Source organism: Taudactylus pleione, unplaced genomic scaffold (assembly GCF_031769625.1).
Source record: "Taudactylus pleione unplaced genomic scaffold, aTauple2 ptg000229l, whole genome shotgun sequence".
Taxonomy (NCBI): Eukaryota; Metazoa; Chordata; class Amphibia; order Anura; family Myobatrachidae; genus Taudactylus; species Taudactylus pleione.
The window spans coordinates 2,875,082-2,891,609 of NW_028284631.1; the positions used below are offsets into that span (position 1 = coordinate 2,875,082).

Below are 16,528 nucleotides of genomic sequence, written 5' to 3' on the forward strand. Positions count from 1 at the left end.
TAGCTTTTTTTTTTCTCGAGTCAATGGGGCCAGAAATCATCTGTATAAAAGATACCTGGATATATTTCTTGCCATTAAATGTAATTATTTGCTTGTATATATATTTAAGAATTATTTAATTATGGATCATATTAAAATTGCCCAGGTTGTGTCAGGATTTAAAAAAGATTAAGTATTACTGACTGATGATCTCCAACAGAATATCCAGTTGGCCAATTCAGTGCTCTGTAGTGTTTAGCTAATGGAGTAGCTGGTGAGGTATAGAGCCTCCTCATTATGAATCTTTACGCCCAGTACATGCTACTTCTGCTTGGCATGGGGTAAAGAGACGGGGGTAGGATCAGTCTGGCGAGACTGTACTTCTGCATTTGCCGTCATGTCACCTTGGTCACTAAAAGCCCATTCCTGTAGTTTGGAGAAAGACAGCCTGTTACCAGAAATAACTCCACAGAATGCTGTAAATGTTTGCATGTGTATTTCTCTGTTCTAATGACCTGATTTTCTGCTAATGCCTGCTTGGCCAAGTACTGCTCTCTCTTCACCTTTATCTCAATCGACTCGGGAACGTCTGGGACCAGATGATCAATTAATTGAGCAAGGAAAAACACCACATGCTGGAGGTACGAGGACAAGGAATAGAAATGCATGTAAATTGTACACACTAAGGGGTATACAGTATTTACTAAATTGTGGGTTTTTAGAAGTGGAAATGTTGCCCATAGAAACTAATCCGATATCTACATAACATTCATCTAACACCTTCTAGAAGGATAATAGCTAGAATCTGGTTTCTGTTTCTAAAAACCTGCACCTTAGTAAAATAGAAGTATAAAGGCATTGGGAGCGTGAAATGAAATGAACAATAATACATGAGGACATTTGGTGCCAGGTTTCAGCATGGTGAGAACACAATCCCTAATGTTCGATAAAATAGATTATACCCAGAAGGTGCCTAATTTCATGCTGTTCAAAGTTACATAAATAGTAGTAACATAGATCATGACATACAGTCAGGTGCATAAATATTGGGACATTGACAGAATTTTCATATTTTGGCCTCTATTCACCACCACAATGGTTTTGAAATGAAACAAACAAGATGTGCTTTAACTGCAGACTTTCAGATTTAATTTGAGGGTAATTACATCCAAATCAGGTGAACGGTGTAGGAATTACAACGGTTTCTATATGTGCCTCCCACTTTTTAAGGGACCAAAAGTAATTGGACAAACTAAACAATCCTAAATCTAACTTTCACTTTTTAATACTTTGTTGCAAATCCTTTGCAGGCAATTACAGCCTGAAGTCTGGAACGCATAGACATCACCAGATGCTGGGTTTCATTCTTGGTGATGCTCTGCCAGGCCTCTACTGCAAATGTCTTCAGTTCCTGCTTGTTCTTGTGGCATTTTCCCTTCAGTTTTGTCTTCATCAAGTGAAATGCATGCTCAATCGGATTCAGGTCAGGGGATTGACTTTGCCATTGCATAACATTCCACTTTTTAGCCTTAAAAACTCTTTGGTTGCTTTTGCAGTATGCTTCGCGTCATTGTCTATCTGCACTGTGAAGCGCCGTCCAATGAGTTCTGAAGTATTTGACTGAATATGAGCATATAATATTGCCCGAAACACTTCAAAATTCATTTTGCTGCTTTTGTCAGCAGTTACATCATCAATAAATACAAGGGAACCAGTTCCATTGGCAGCCATACATGCCCACGCCATGACTACCACCACGCTTCACTGATGAGGTGGTATGTTTTGGATCATGAGCAGTTCCTTTCCTTCTCCATACTCTTCTCTTCCCATCACTCCGGTACAAGTTGATCTTTGTCTCATCTGTCCATAGGATGTTGTTCCAGAACTGTAATGGCTTTTTTAGATGTTGTTTGGCAAACTCGAATCTGGTCTTCCTGTTTTTGTGGCTCACCAATGGTTTACATCTTGTGCTGAACCCTCTATATTCACTCTTGTGAAGTCTTCTCTTGATTGTTGACTTTGACACATATACACCTACCTCCTGGAGAGTGTTCTTGATTTGGCCAACTGTTGTAAAGGGGTTTTTCTTCACCAGGGAAATAATTCTTCTGTCATCCACCACAGTTGTTTTCCGTAGTCTTCCGGATCTTTTGGTGTTGCTGAGCTCTCTGATGCGTTCTTCCTTTTTAAGAATGTTCCAAACAGTTGATTTGGCCACACCTAATGTTGTTGCTATCTCTGTGATGGGTTTGTTTTGATTTATCAGCCTAATGATGGCTTGCTTCACTGATAGTGACAGCTCTTTGGATCTCATATTGAGAGTCGACAGCAATTGATTCCAAATGCAAATGTCACACCTAGAATCAACTCCAGACCTTTTACCTGCTTAATTGATAATGAAATAATGAGGGAATAGCCCACACCTGTCCATGAAATAGCTTTTGAGTTGATAGTCCCATTACTTTTGGCCCCTTAAAAAGTGGGAGGCACATATAGAAACTGTTGTAATTCCTACACCGTTCACCTGATTTGGATGTAATTACCCTCAAATTAAATCTGAAAGTCTGCAGTTAAAGCACATCTTGTTTGTTTCATTTCAAGGCCATTGTGGTGGTGAATAGAGGCCAAAATATGAAAATTCTGTCAATGTCCCAATATTTATGCACCTGACTGTATATCCTTCAAGTTTGTATGATCACAAAGACGCCGGTGGAGACACACAGCAATGGTGAAATGTATGGAGTCTGGGGCCATTCTGATTACACACAAGTGCCGCCATAGTGGATTTGCGCGTTACCACCAGCTAATTCTCTTCATAATCTGTGGAAGTGTGAGCAGAAATCGGCTACCATAATGAACTGATAAATGTGAGACTAATAAAGCATATACCTCAAATACAATGACAAACGCCAGTCGTAATGCCATAAGGATCCAGAAATCCAGAGTCAGGTTCCCTTCGGTGTCTCTTAATGCTCGATACCTGAACAGGTGAATATGATTGTCAGGACAATAGCATTATCAATGCTAAAAGTAGTATATCAACTGGGTTTTATAACATCTGAATTCTGTATGCATAGGACTTCTGGAGTTCAAGTGTTCTATCTCTAAAACAACAGCTCAAAACATATAGTTTGGTGAGAAAGGAGTAAGCAGATCTATGCCAGAGGTCCATGGCTGGTGATCTGGCCTATAATCCTGATTACTGATATGTCACTTTTATATTACACATATTCCTTGAAAGTCTGTTAAATATAACAAACAGTACTCTTGAAAGACTTTCCAGCAATATTAAATTTCCCCTAGGAAAGATGAGTAAACAGATGTCATAACGTTTGCAGACAATGTTATAAAGTAGTCATGTGCAGTCTTTGTCTGTTGGTAGAAAGACGCTGTATTATTTTAATCTAATATTATGGTTCTATAATGTACATGTGGATAGATAATGGGCACCCTCCCCGTGTGCGCAGATATAAATGCTAATCTTCACCTGACTCATAAGTGGCCACATGTACTGTATGCATTCACACTGCCCTTATCCATCCGCTGGTGAAAGACGCCGCGATCACTATTAGCGCACATCTGCACCAGCCCTATCCTTGGTACAAGAGATCCATCTGAAATTAGATTTATCTCTATGTACACACAGCTCTGAATAGCCTCCGGCACATTTATTCCATATGCAGTTAATGGGGTAAAATTAATTTTGAGAATTGTTCCATAATTCCTCCCAATAGTTATATAAGTGAAGCTTTGTTATTTCGAGAGCATGGGATCTATGTACTAAGCAGTGATAAGTGACATTAAACCTAAAAATTTGATGGAGATAATTAGGTTTAGAACTCGCATGGAGTTCTACCTAATTATAGGTGGAATTCATCATTCCACCTCTCCATAAGTATCTATTCCGAAAAGCTGTCATTTTTGCGATGACAGCTTTTCGGGAAATAGATACTTTTCCCTGCCTACACTACCTTATTGCATCTGGAAACAGTGCTGCGCATGCGCTGTTACATCTGTAAAACCAGCGCATGCGCAGCACTGCCTACAGATGCGTTAAGGTAGTGTACCCCACCCCCCTCCGCTCACCTCCCCCCCCCCCGACTTACCTGTCCGCGCAGCAGCCTCCGGCTCCGTCCTGCTGGTCTGTCATGTGGTTTCCTAGCAGACCACATGACAGATTAGAAAAAAAACCTGCACACGCGGATACAGGTAAGTCGACTCTGCTATTCGCCACCTCACAGTGGCGAATAGTAACTGCATCAAATTCCAAAAATTCATAATTTTCGGAATTTGATGAATACCACAATTTCCACATCCCCATACTAATGTATGGGGAGTGTGGAAATTAACGCAGGGGAACTTAGCAAGGAGATATCTGTGATATCTCCTGTGCTAAGTCTGTTCATGAATACCAAAATAACGTTATTTAAGGAAAATGTCCTTAAAAACTTTATTTTAGTGTTGATGAATAGGACCCTGAGTGAAAAGTGATAAGTCTGTGGTAAGGTGCCAGCCAATCAGCTCCCAACTGTAATTTTTCAAACACAGCCTGTAAGATGACAGTTGGAAGCTGACACTTATCACAGACTTATCACTTTTCACTCTGTCACTTATCACTGCTTAGTACATAGACCCCCATATCTGGAGGATTGCCAGAGGGCCCAGACCCTATGAAACTTAAGGGGACATTGGGCCTGATTCAGCAGTGCACGCTAGTGCAGATTCCTGATGGCTAGGAATTTGCGCAGATGCCAAACCCATACAGTGATTGACAGTCTGCTGCCATTAGTGGGTGGGAGGGGTCAGCGACCGCATTCATTTCCCGAAACGGTGGCATGTCGCCGCCGTTGGGGTGGAGGGAAGAGGCCAGGATCTCCGTCAGCTGACAGAGATTTCCTGGCCTCTTTGTTGGATCCGCGGTGGCCGGCTTGCGTCAAGTATAGAAACAGGAGATTTACTAAGCATCATTTTTAAAACCATCCAAAAACAGACCATAAAATGACGGCAGACCCACCCAAACAATGGACCTGCCTGTGACAAGTGTGTTTGGGTGAAGCACTGCACAAATTACTAAGATATGTGGAGGCTTCATTAGCTTAAAATGTTAAAAAAACTTAAAATAAGAAAAAAATGTGTGAAGTTCCCCCTATTTTATTATAACCAGCACCAGCCTGAACCAGCTGGGGGGCTAATGCTATAGCAGAAGGACACACAGCTGTGGGATCCCCCTGCCGTAACAGAACCAGCCTCAAACAAGTCAGCCCAGGGCTGGAATCCTTAGGGCATAGGTTCTCAAATTCGGACCTCAGGACCTCAAACAGTGCATGTTTTCCAAGTTTCCTCACAGAATCACAAGTGAAATAATTCACTCCTGGAACTTTAAAAATGTGTTAGTGAGTACTGAATACATCTGTGCACCTGCTAGGTGGTCTGGAGAACGTGAACTGTGTGGGGTCCTGAGGACTGAGTTTGAGAACCTCTGCCTTAGGAAAATGCCCCCTTCGCCCCCAAAAAAGGGGGACAACTGGGGCTCTTCTCCAAACCCTTGGTGGCGGTGGGTGCAGACTCCAGAGACAATAGTTATGAAATACTTAAATAATATTGTTTTTTTTACAGGTTTACTACAGGTCCCAGCAAGCCTGCCCCAGCATGATGGGACTTGTCAACCAACAAGTGCCAGCATCCCTGGACATTAAGGGCCCACTGGCACCTGTAGTCAAGACATGACACACCCTGAATTTGAAGTCCTTTATTAAATAAACACCCCCCAAATCCCTTGTTCTCTAATTTATTACTTACAAAATGTAGGGATTATGTCCCGACACTTGTCAAAAAATAAAAGAAAACATTATTGCTTTTAACAGTCCTGCAGCGGGTGACAGGTTACTCCTGGTCACTCTCCATATAAATTAATGGGGGAGCGATGGTTGGTCAGAGCGCTGCAGTGCTTAATATTTGTACTTGCTGGGCCCTGTAGTTCACCTGTAAAAAAAACAATATTATTTAACCATTTAATGATTATCTTTTGGAGTGCCCACTTTCCTAAGGATTCTAGCCCTGGGTTGACCAGTTTGGGGGACTCCACACCTGGTTTCAGCCTGGTGCTAGTTACTGGAAATTAGGGGTAAGCCCACACTGTTTTTCCCTCCGATATATACAGAACGCAGCAGTGCGTGTGACAAGCAGTGATTGGCGATCCAGTGCTGAGAGAGGGGAACTTCAGTTCCTATCCGAGAACTTTTTCTCCACTCAGAAGAACTCTGCCTCCAGAATGCCAATTGCAAGGGATTCTGGGTCGCACAAACCCCACGTGATGTCAGTGGTCACAGGGCCTGATTCAGACCCGGTCGCGAGCGCTCGCAACCGGGTCGTTGTTTGCCCACTGGGCATGCGCATGACGGAGCCGGCTCCGTCGTGCGCATGCGCGTGACCCGGCTAGCGACGGGTGGTCCGTCGCTCTGGGTCTCGCTCCAAAGGGGGCGAGCTGTCGATGGTGACAGCTTGCCCCGTTTGGTGTCGGCCGGCCAAACGGAGGCGTTCCCAGCGGAACGCTTGCCGTTTGGGGGCGGCCCCACTGACATCACCAGTGATGTCAGTGGGAGAGCTTCCGGCTCTGTTAGAGCCAAAAGTTCTCTGGGGCTTGCGGTCACGAGATCCTACCACAAGGGTCTCGTCGCAAACCCGATGGTCGCGATGGTCTTGACCCTCGCGACCATCAACCTGGCCGCTCGCTATAGCTGTGGGTGGTAACCCACAGCTATGCGAGCGGCCAGGAGGCCGCTCCAAAAAAAAAGAAAGCGCTCTTTCAGAGTGTCCGGCTCTGAATCAGGCCCACAGGCCACTAACATCACAGCCTGGCCGGCCACTGAAGAGGAAAGGCTGGGCTAATAAATATCCCACGGCAGGGACAGCTTACCTGCCTGTGGTCGCACCACATGTGATCATGCCAGGCAAGTGGTTAAATCCACTCCAATTTGGCAACTGTCCCATTCAGTCCACAGAGACTGACGTTACTGAAGTAATCAATTTTCGTGTTTTGGATTTAATATTAAATGTCAGGGTCTAAACTGCATAGAATCGGCCGATAGCAAATTCTGCCATTTTCTAAATCTCGCCCTAATGGTGAATTCTCATTGCTCATTCTCCTGTACCTGTTCACTGTGGAAAAACAAACTCTGTCTGCAGTTTTTTTGATATGTGTTCACTAAACTTTGCCTACGTGCAAGCTCCCCATTACCACCCAGTTGCGCGTCTTCAGCCGCAATGCAGCTGAGCTGCACACGATTCTGCATCACCCATAGTTGGGTACCATCCCACATCATTTACACCTCCGCGTATCTGTCCCACATAATATACACCTCTACATACCTGTCCCACATCATTTACACCTCCACATACCTGTCATACATCATGTACACCTCCACATACCTGTCCCACATAATATACACCTCTACATACCTGCCCCACATCATTTATACCTCCACATACCTGTCATACATCATGTACACCTCCACGTACCTGTCCCACATAATGTACATCTCCACGTACCTGTCCCACATAATGTACACCTCCACGTACCTGTCCCACATAATGTACACCTCCACGTACCTGTCCCACATAATGTACACCTCCACGTACCTGTCCCACATAATGTACATCTCCACGTACCTATCCCACATAATGTAGGACGGGTACGTGGAGGTGTAAATGATGTAGGACGGGTACGTGGAGGTGTACATCATTTACACCTCCACGTACCTGTCCCACATCATGTACACCTCCACGTACCTGTCCCACATCATTTACACCTCCACGTACCTGTCCCAGATAATGTACACCTCCACGTACCTGTCCCACATAATGTACACCTCCACGTACCTGTCCCACATAATGTACACCTCCACGTACCTGTCCCACATCATTTACACCTTCCACATACCTGTCCTACATCATTTACACCTCCACATGCCTGTCCCACATCAGTTAACCCATTATTGAACTTTGTAGAAAAATTTACCTGAAAACTGAAATCTATATTGACCGAATTATGGTATTTGAACCCCTCCAAGTGTGTGATTATGTATTGGGGGGCGGTGTACTGCCTTGTGTCCCTACACTTTTACCTTAAAAATAAAGATCTATTAAAAAGTGACTATAAGGTATGGTGCGCAAAACCTGCTGCCCCCAGTTCAACACAACAAATGGAGGCTCACCCGACTCCAATACATATAATCCAACAAAGCAAAATTATTGTGTCATCCAGTGGCGCTGGATATAAAATGTTGCAAAACACAAAGTATTGGGATAGTACTTAATCCTTATCAGAAATTTGAAATCCTGCTGGTCATCCTTTTGTATCTGGAGTTCTCAAAATCTTCATACTTTGTCCATATGATACATGTAACAAAAATAGTAAAGGAATGTCTTAATAGTCTGATGTAATTTTCCTATTAATGTTCATATGCAGAATGACGTTGTTCTTATCAAATAGGCACATATGATTGATGCGTACCCCACTCACATTAGAAAGTGTGGTTTAACTCCTAAAAAGGTTTCTTTACTCTTCCTTCCTAATTGTTATTCCAAACAAGTCTTTTTATATCGTGACACACAAATGTTTATGAGGGGTGAAGTGATGCGTACCCTACTCACATAGTGTAAATGATGTAACCTGCATATAATGGTTTATTTTCGAATATCCTCCTGGAGTATCCTCGGGGTTAATTCCCATATGATGTTTCCTCATAAAGAAGGAAATGGTATATGTTTGCTAAAAGCTTTTAATAACATATAAGATAAACTCAAACATACATAAAAGTGAAAAATAAAAAATAAGTATATGTTGACCTGATAGTAGCAAAATAATCCTCCGTCTCGTCAGAGAGGAAACAGCCAAAGTTGTCCAATAGTTAAAAACAGGGCTACAGGGATTTTTTAACTATTGGACAACTTTGGCTGTTTCCTCTCTGACGAGACGGAGGATTATTTTGCTACTATCAGGTCAACATATACTTATTTTTTATTTTTCACTTTTATGTATGTTTGAGTTTATCTTATATGTTATTAAAAGCTTTTAGCAAACATATACCATTTCCTTCTTTATGAGGAAACATCATATGGGAATTAACCCCGAGGATACTCCAGGAGGATATTCGAAAATAAACCATTATATGCAGGTTACATCATTTACACTATGTGAGTAGGGTACGCATCACTTCACCCCTCATAAACATTTGTGTGTCACGATATAAAAAGACTTGTTTGGAATAACAATTAGGAAGGAAGAGTAAAGAAACCTTTTTAGGAGTTAAACCACACTTTCTAATGTGAGTGGGGTACGCATCAATCATATGTGCCTATTTGATAAGAACAACGTCATTCTGCATATGAACATTAATAGGAAAATTACATCAGACTATTAAGACATTCCTTTACTATTTTTGTTACATGTATCATATGGACAAAGTATGAAGATTTTGAGAACTCCAGATACAAAAGGATGACCAGCAGGATTTCAAATTTCTGATAAGGATTAAGTACTATCCCAATACTTTGTGTTTTGCAACATTTTATATCCAGCGCCACTGGATGACACAATAATTTTGCTTTGTTGGATTAAAAATAAAGATGTTTGTCACCTTTTCACCTGCTCAGGGGGTGCGCACAAAAAAACTAAAATTTCCTCTGAAAAATCAATGCGAGTTTGGAACTGAGTTGCAGATGTAATTCGCAGGACCCAAGTCGCACCTTATAGGACTGAGCCCTTATTATAGAAGCTAATTATAGTTTATCATATAGATGTTTCTGATTTTATCACACCTGACCAGTCCTGAGCCTGCTATGGGGCCTTGCAGTGAGGGAGAAACCCAGCACTTCTGATCTGTTCCCTCCTCCTGGCTATGCACAGTGTAGCTCTGTTTGCCATTCCAGTTCTGGAGCAATCTCAGTGTGTTTGCAAAGTTCTCAATATGGTTTTCAGGGCCAGCTTGTTGTCGGGTGGACAGTATACATTGTCTGTTTTAACATCTCTGAGCATGATTAGTAAATACTGTCACTTTGAATTATAAATATTTATTTTTCAATTTACATTTTTAAATTTTTTTTGTAAACTCTTTACGTACAAGCTGTGTTTAATGGAAGAGTCATTCTACTCTGATAAGTGAGTATAGGGTTGATGTATCAAGCAGTGAAAAGATCGTAGAAGTGGCCAAGTGGAGAAGTTGCACATAGCAATCAAACCAAACTGATAGGAAGGAGCTGATTGGTTGCCATGGTCAACTTTGCCACGGGTCCACTTCTCCACTCTTTTCACTACTTGATATACATTAACTCATGTGTCCTTACCTACAGGGCTTGTATTTTCTTGCATACACCTCAGGCGCGGCCGCAAGGGAGAAGTTAATGTATCCATGTAAATCTCCATCTGTTATATGCCGGTAATATAGACGTGGGATGACCTCTGAAGTGAAGGCCACAAGAAATGCCTGAAAATAAGTCACAGATAATCCGTAGTATCTTTCCATCGTAGTATGCTATACTGAAGAGCTGCTGTGACTACGGATATAAAAGGCAGAAAATGTAAAAAGCTTTTTCTGTTTTTGTTTTTTTAGATGGTGGCGATTAGCTACATAGGAAAACAAACATATTTAAACAATGAATTGCATGAAAAGCCCCTCCTGATCTATTCCATACACATTAGACATGTAAACTGTGAAAATAATTTATGTACAGTACAGTACTGCAAATTAGCTCAATACATCATCATTAATGATTGTGCTGAAAACTGGCTTAGACACTGACTTTTTCTCTCCACACTTCCATGTTTCTTTTTGAAAGTATCTGGTGTTATAGATGTGTTTCATGCAACTCTGTGGGTAGATGTGATGAGGGGATGGACGGTGTTGATTGTTGTGAAAGTAATGGTGCATACACACGGTCAGACTTGCTAGATCAACGATGAACGATTTTATGAACGATGAATGATTTTTGACAGTATTTAAATGAATGAAATTGTCCAAATCTGACTGCAAACAGTCGATTTCAGATATCGTTATCTGACATGCGAGCATGCACATTGTTCGTCGATACATGTCAACGATATGAACGATGTAATGGTTTTTACAAGCGTTATCGTTCATATATTCCAGAAAATCTGACCGTGTGTAGTGTACCCTCCATAAGGGTGAAGTCATGAGGAGTGCTTGGGGTGGGAAAAAAGAAAAGCAGGGACTGTGATGCTGTAGAGGGAAACTATAGCATTGTGCAGGAATGGAAAAATGTGTGCAAGAAAGAGTTCTAAAAAGGTACAGAGATTGGTGTGGTGGTAGGTACTAGTAACAACCACATTTAGTGGTCTCTAATCCCTCTCCACCGGATGCTCCTCACAAGCCCAAGAGTAGGACTTAAAACCAAACACGAACAAAGTAAAGATGAAATGGGAAAGATTGCCGTGTTCACCAAACGGATTCTGAGAAATCGATTTTACAGTTATTAGGAGGCACTCCTCTTTCTAAAGCTGCCCCTAGGGAAGGGTACGATCAGTCGTTGCTGGGTGTAAAACTTTACCACCATAATATTGAGTGTCTGCAGGCAACAGTGGAGCATGATGGAGGTTCCTTGCAAGTTTGGGGCTGCATTTCAGCAAATGGAGTTGGGATTTGGTCAGGATTAATGGTATCCTCAATGCTGAGAAATACATCCATCATGCAATACCATCAGGGAGGCAGGACAATGACCCCAAACATACAGCCAATGTCATTAAGAACTATCTTCAGCATAAAGAAGAACAAAGAGTCCTAGTGATGATATAGCCCCCACAGAACCCTGATCTCAACATCATGGAGTTTGTCTGGGATTACATGAAGAGACAGAAGGATTTTTAGCAAGTCTACATCCACAGAAGATCTGTGGTTAGTTCTCCAGATGTTTGGAACAACCTCCCTGCCAAGTTCCTTCAAAAACTGTGTGCAAGTGTACCTAGAAGAATTGATGCTGCTTTGAAGGCAGAGGGTGGTCACAACAAACATTGATTTAATTTAGATTTCTCTTCTGTTCATTCACTTTGCGTTTTGTTAATTGATCAAAATAAATTACTAACGCTTCTATTTTTGAAAGCATTTTTACTGTGCAGCCTTTTTTCCACACCTGCCTAAAACTTTTGCACAGTGCTGTATATGTGTAATACTCTCACAACACTCAGGAGATAGAGACTGGTCACTGCTTGGGGACTGGTCCAACCAAAAGCTGGAATGACTATGGGTCTGAGTTAGAGATGTACGCTAATGCCACCGCAGCTGTGTATTTGTACGCAGAGTCTGTGCAAAAATATGCAAATGTTACAGCCATCTGGATTCTGGATTTGTATTGAGACGCCCACTGGTGGCTTTGCAAATCCAAATGACTGCATTGGTCGCACATCATTTGATTATCGCCCTTCTGAGTAACCTTATGGTTGTACAGAATGGCCGCAGGAACTGAGATGCCGGAACCGGTTTTTCTGCGCATGGGATCAGAGTTGCAGGCTCTGATCCCACGACGCAACATGTCTGAGTGAGTTGCTGTCCACAAACGGTCCTTATTTCTCAGTCACTTTGCAAATAAATCCTCAGTGTGAGCGATTACGAAATTGAAACTTGCAGTATGTGCGCACTGGGCACAGACACATGAGCAATAAAACGAAAAAACACACTAAATTATAGGGCGCAACACCTCACAGCAGCTCTGGTTTTAAAAATGAAACACCACTTCATATACATACATAGATACAACAGAGAAAACCATAAACAGCGCTGAGGTCAAAATCCAAAGGGAGACACAGATCCCAAATGTGCAGCTGTAATATTCCAACGAAGCTGTCTTATTTTCTCATAACTCCAACGTGGATTTTCATGATATGAGAAACAAAATACAATAAATTGGTTACATAACTGTTTAGATGTACACAGTTACTGAAGGATGAGTCCACTGATTCCCAAGGATGTGCTCAGTAGTAGAATCCACCTTTAGTGCACGTAGCAGAAGATGCATAAAGTGATGCTTACTATTAGGGGTGAGCGGGTTCGGATTTCTGAAATCCGAGCCCCCCGATCCGAGGCCGATCTGAGTCAGGCTCGACTTTTCCCGCCTGACTCGGATCTGAAATCGAGGCAAAACGTCATCATGCCACCTTCCGGGTCTCGCGGGTTTTGGATCCTATATAAGGAACCTGCGTCGGCGCCATTTTCTCACTCGGCTGTGGACAGTGAAGAGGGATGGTGGGAGTTAGGGCTGGCTGGGCTGTGTAGTGTAGTGCAGAGTAGTGTTGTGCTGTGCTGTGCTGCTGTTGTCCATAGGGGCTGTGTCCACTACTTCAAAGTCCATAGGGGCTGGCTGTGTTGTGCTGTGCTGCTGTTGTCCATAGGGGCTGTGTCCACTACTTCAAAGTCCATAGGGGCTGGCTGGACTGTGTTGTGCAGTCAGTTGTCCATAGGGGCTGTGTCCACTCCAAAGTCCTGTGCAGTGTCCCAGTCCTAAAGGGGTGCTGTAGTGTTGTCCAGGGGGTGCTCTGTCCGTCAGGGGTGCTCCCCCCAAGTGCTAAAAAAAAATAATATTTTTCCTGTGTTTGTGAATTGTGTGCGCAGTAGCCGCACGTGCATCAACAAAGTAGTGCCAAGCGTGCGCCTGTGTCATAAGTAAAGGGCCGCCTGGCTTGACCGTTAAAGGGTGCTGTAACCCCCAAAGTACACTCCAAACAAAATAAAAAAATATTTTCTGTGTTTGTGAATTGTGTGCGCAGTAGTCGCACGTGCATCAACAAAGTAGTGCCAAGCGTGCGCCTGTGTCATAAGTAAAGGGCCGGCTGGCTTGACCGTTAAAGGGTGCTGTAACCCCCAAAGTACACTCCAAACCAAATAAAAAAATATTTTCTGTGTTTGTGAATTGTGTGCACTGTGGCTGCACGTGCATCAACAAAGGAGCAGCGCCAAGCGTGCGCCTGTGTCCCATAAGTAAAGAGCCGGCTGGCTCATTTCTTAAAGGGTGGTGTAACCCACAAAGTGCACTACTCTCCAGCAAAAATAAAAAAATATTTTCTGTGTTTGTGTGCGCCTTAGCCGCACGTATATATCAATATAACATAAATGGAGGACCAAACTTTCTCCGATAAAAATAAAATAGGGAAAGATCAAGAACCACTTCCTCCTAGTGCTGTTGCTGCTGCTGGGAGTTGTTCATCATCCCAGAGAGGAAGTAGGAACACCACTACTTTTACTAAACAATTGACCCTCCAACAGTCCCTAGCGATGAGGATGAAGTACGACAGCAGTCATCCTGAAGCAAAACGTATAACTGAGGCCTTGACTGCTATGTTGGTGTTAGACGTGCGTCCGGTATCCACCATTAGTGCAGTGGGATTTAGACAATTGATGGAGGTAGTGTGTCCCCGGTTCCAAATCCCGTCTAGATTCCACCTGCATCCTCAAAGCAGCAGCGACAAGCGTGCGTCTGTCTGTTAAAGGGTGGTGTAACCCTCAAAGTGCTCCAAAAAATAAAAAACTATTTTTTTTATGTGTTTGTGACTTGTGTGCGATGTAGCCACATGTGCATCAACACAGTAGCAGCGCCAAGCGTGCGCCTGTGTCATAAGTCAAGGGCCGGTTTGGACATCTGGTCCGGACTGAAGGACGTGCCAACAATTTCTGACAAGTCTACTGTCACTGCATATGATACTGTCCTCAAAGCAGCAGCGACAAGCGTGCGTCTGTCTGTTAAAGGGTGGTGTAACCCTCAAAGTGCGCTCCACAAACAATAAAAATATTCTTTTTTTTCTGTCTTTGTGAAATGTGTGGGCTGTAGCTGCACCTGCATCCTTAAAGCAGCAGTGACAAGCGTGCGTCTGTCTGTTAAAGGGTGGTGACACCCTCAAAGTGTGCTCCACAAACAATAAAAATATTCTTTTTTTTCTGTCTTTGTGAAATGTGTGGGCTGTAGCCGCACCTGCATCATTAAAGCAGCAGCGACAAGCGTGCGTCTGTCTGTTAAAGGGTGGTGTAACCCTCAAAGTGCGCTCCACAAACAATAAAAAAAATATTTTTTTTTTCTGTCTTTGTGAAATGTGTGGGCTGTAGCCGTACCTGCATCCTTAAAGCAGCAGCGACAAGCGTGCGTCTGTCTGTTAAAGGATTACATCGGTGACAGCATCCAAGTAGGCATGTCAGACAGTCCGTACCTGTACTGGCAGGAAAAACAAGCAATTTGGAGGTCCCTGTACAAACTGGCTCTATTTTACCTGAGTTGCCCCCCCTCCAGTGTGTACTCCGAAAGAGTGTTTAGTGCAGCCGGGAACCTTGTCAGCGAAAGGCGTAGGAGGTTGCTTCCACAAAATGTGGAGAAGATGTTGTTCATAAAATGAATTATCAACTCTTCCAGGGAGACCAGCCTCCAGAACGTACAGAGGGACCTGTGGTTGTGGATTGCAGCGGGGATGAATTAATACTCTGTGAGGATGAGGATGTACACAACACTGAAGAGGGTGAGGAATCGGTGGATGAGGAGGATGAGGACGACATCTTGCCTCCGTAGAGCCAGTTTGTGCAGGGACAGATTAATTGCCAGCTTGTTTTGTGGGGGCCCAAACGAACCAATCATTTCAGCCACAGTCGTGTGGCAGGCCCTGGCGCTGAAATGTTTGGTTTGTTAAAGTGTGCATGTCCTGTTTATACAACATAAGGGTGGGTGGGAGGGCCCAAGGACAATTCCATCTTGCACCTCTTTTTTTTCTTTGAATTATGTACTGTTTGGGGCCTAGTTTTTCAAACTGCCATCCTGTCTGCCACTGCAGTGTCACTCCTAGATGGACCACGTGTTTGTGCCGCCCACTCGTATCTCTTAGCATAGCCATCCAGCTACCTCGGTGCAACCTTTTGGATATAAAAACACTATTGTGAGGTGTTCAGAATAGACTGGAAATGAGTGGAAATTAAGGTTATTGAGGTTAATAATAGCATAGGAGCAGAAAAACCCACAAATTCTGTGATTTTAGCTGTTTTTATGCTTTTTAAAAAAAAAATACAGATCCAAAACACAAAACCCAGAACCCAAAACACGGAAGGGTGGTTTTGGCAAAACCAATCCAGATCCAAAACACGAAGAAAGATCCAGATCCAAAACCAAAACACGAAAAGTGGCCGGTGCACACCCCTACTTACTATAAGTGAATTTACATTCCGTACATGCAAAGCCTATTTCATACCATATAAATAGAGCACCCGGGTTCTATACCATCTGTAAAGCTCATGGATTAGGCTTGTTACTATCTGGTACGGATGTATTATTGCTTATATATATTTTAAACATTAAAAAGTAATTTTTATCTACATCCTGAGTTTTTCTTCACTTTCATATATGTGACCAATGGGAAGTTGAGGAAAAAATATACGGAGAAAAGAAACCTTTATGAGTCTGCAATATACCTTGCTGATGTAAGCTTATAGTAAGCAATACTTTATGCATCTTCTGCGACGTGCAGTAAAGGTGGATTCTACTACTGAGCACATCCTTGGGAATCAGTGGA

The 16,528-nt window shown here is 42.9% G+C and overlaps 1 protein-coding gene across 1 annotated transcript in view; it reads right to left on the minus strand.

Annotated features, from left to right (window-relative positions):
* Positions 1–300: 300 nt before the first annotated feature.
* ANO7 (anoctamin 7) overlaps positions 301–16,528 on the minus strand; it is a 202,114-nt gene continuing 185,886 nt past the window's right edge. The window contains exons 20-23 of the mRNA XM_088479281.1: positions 10,324–10,463; positions 2,869–2,959; positions 495–614; positions 301–405 (exon numbers count right to left, since the gene is read on the minus strand). Of these exons, the coding sequence (XP_088335407.1) occupies positions 301–405; positions 495–614; positions 2,869–2,959; positions 10,324–10,463 (456 nt within the window). The remainder of the gene's footprint in view (positions 406–494; positions 615–2,868; positions 2,960–10,323; positions 10,464–16,528) is intronic.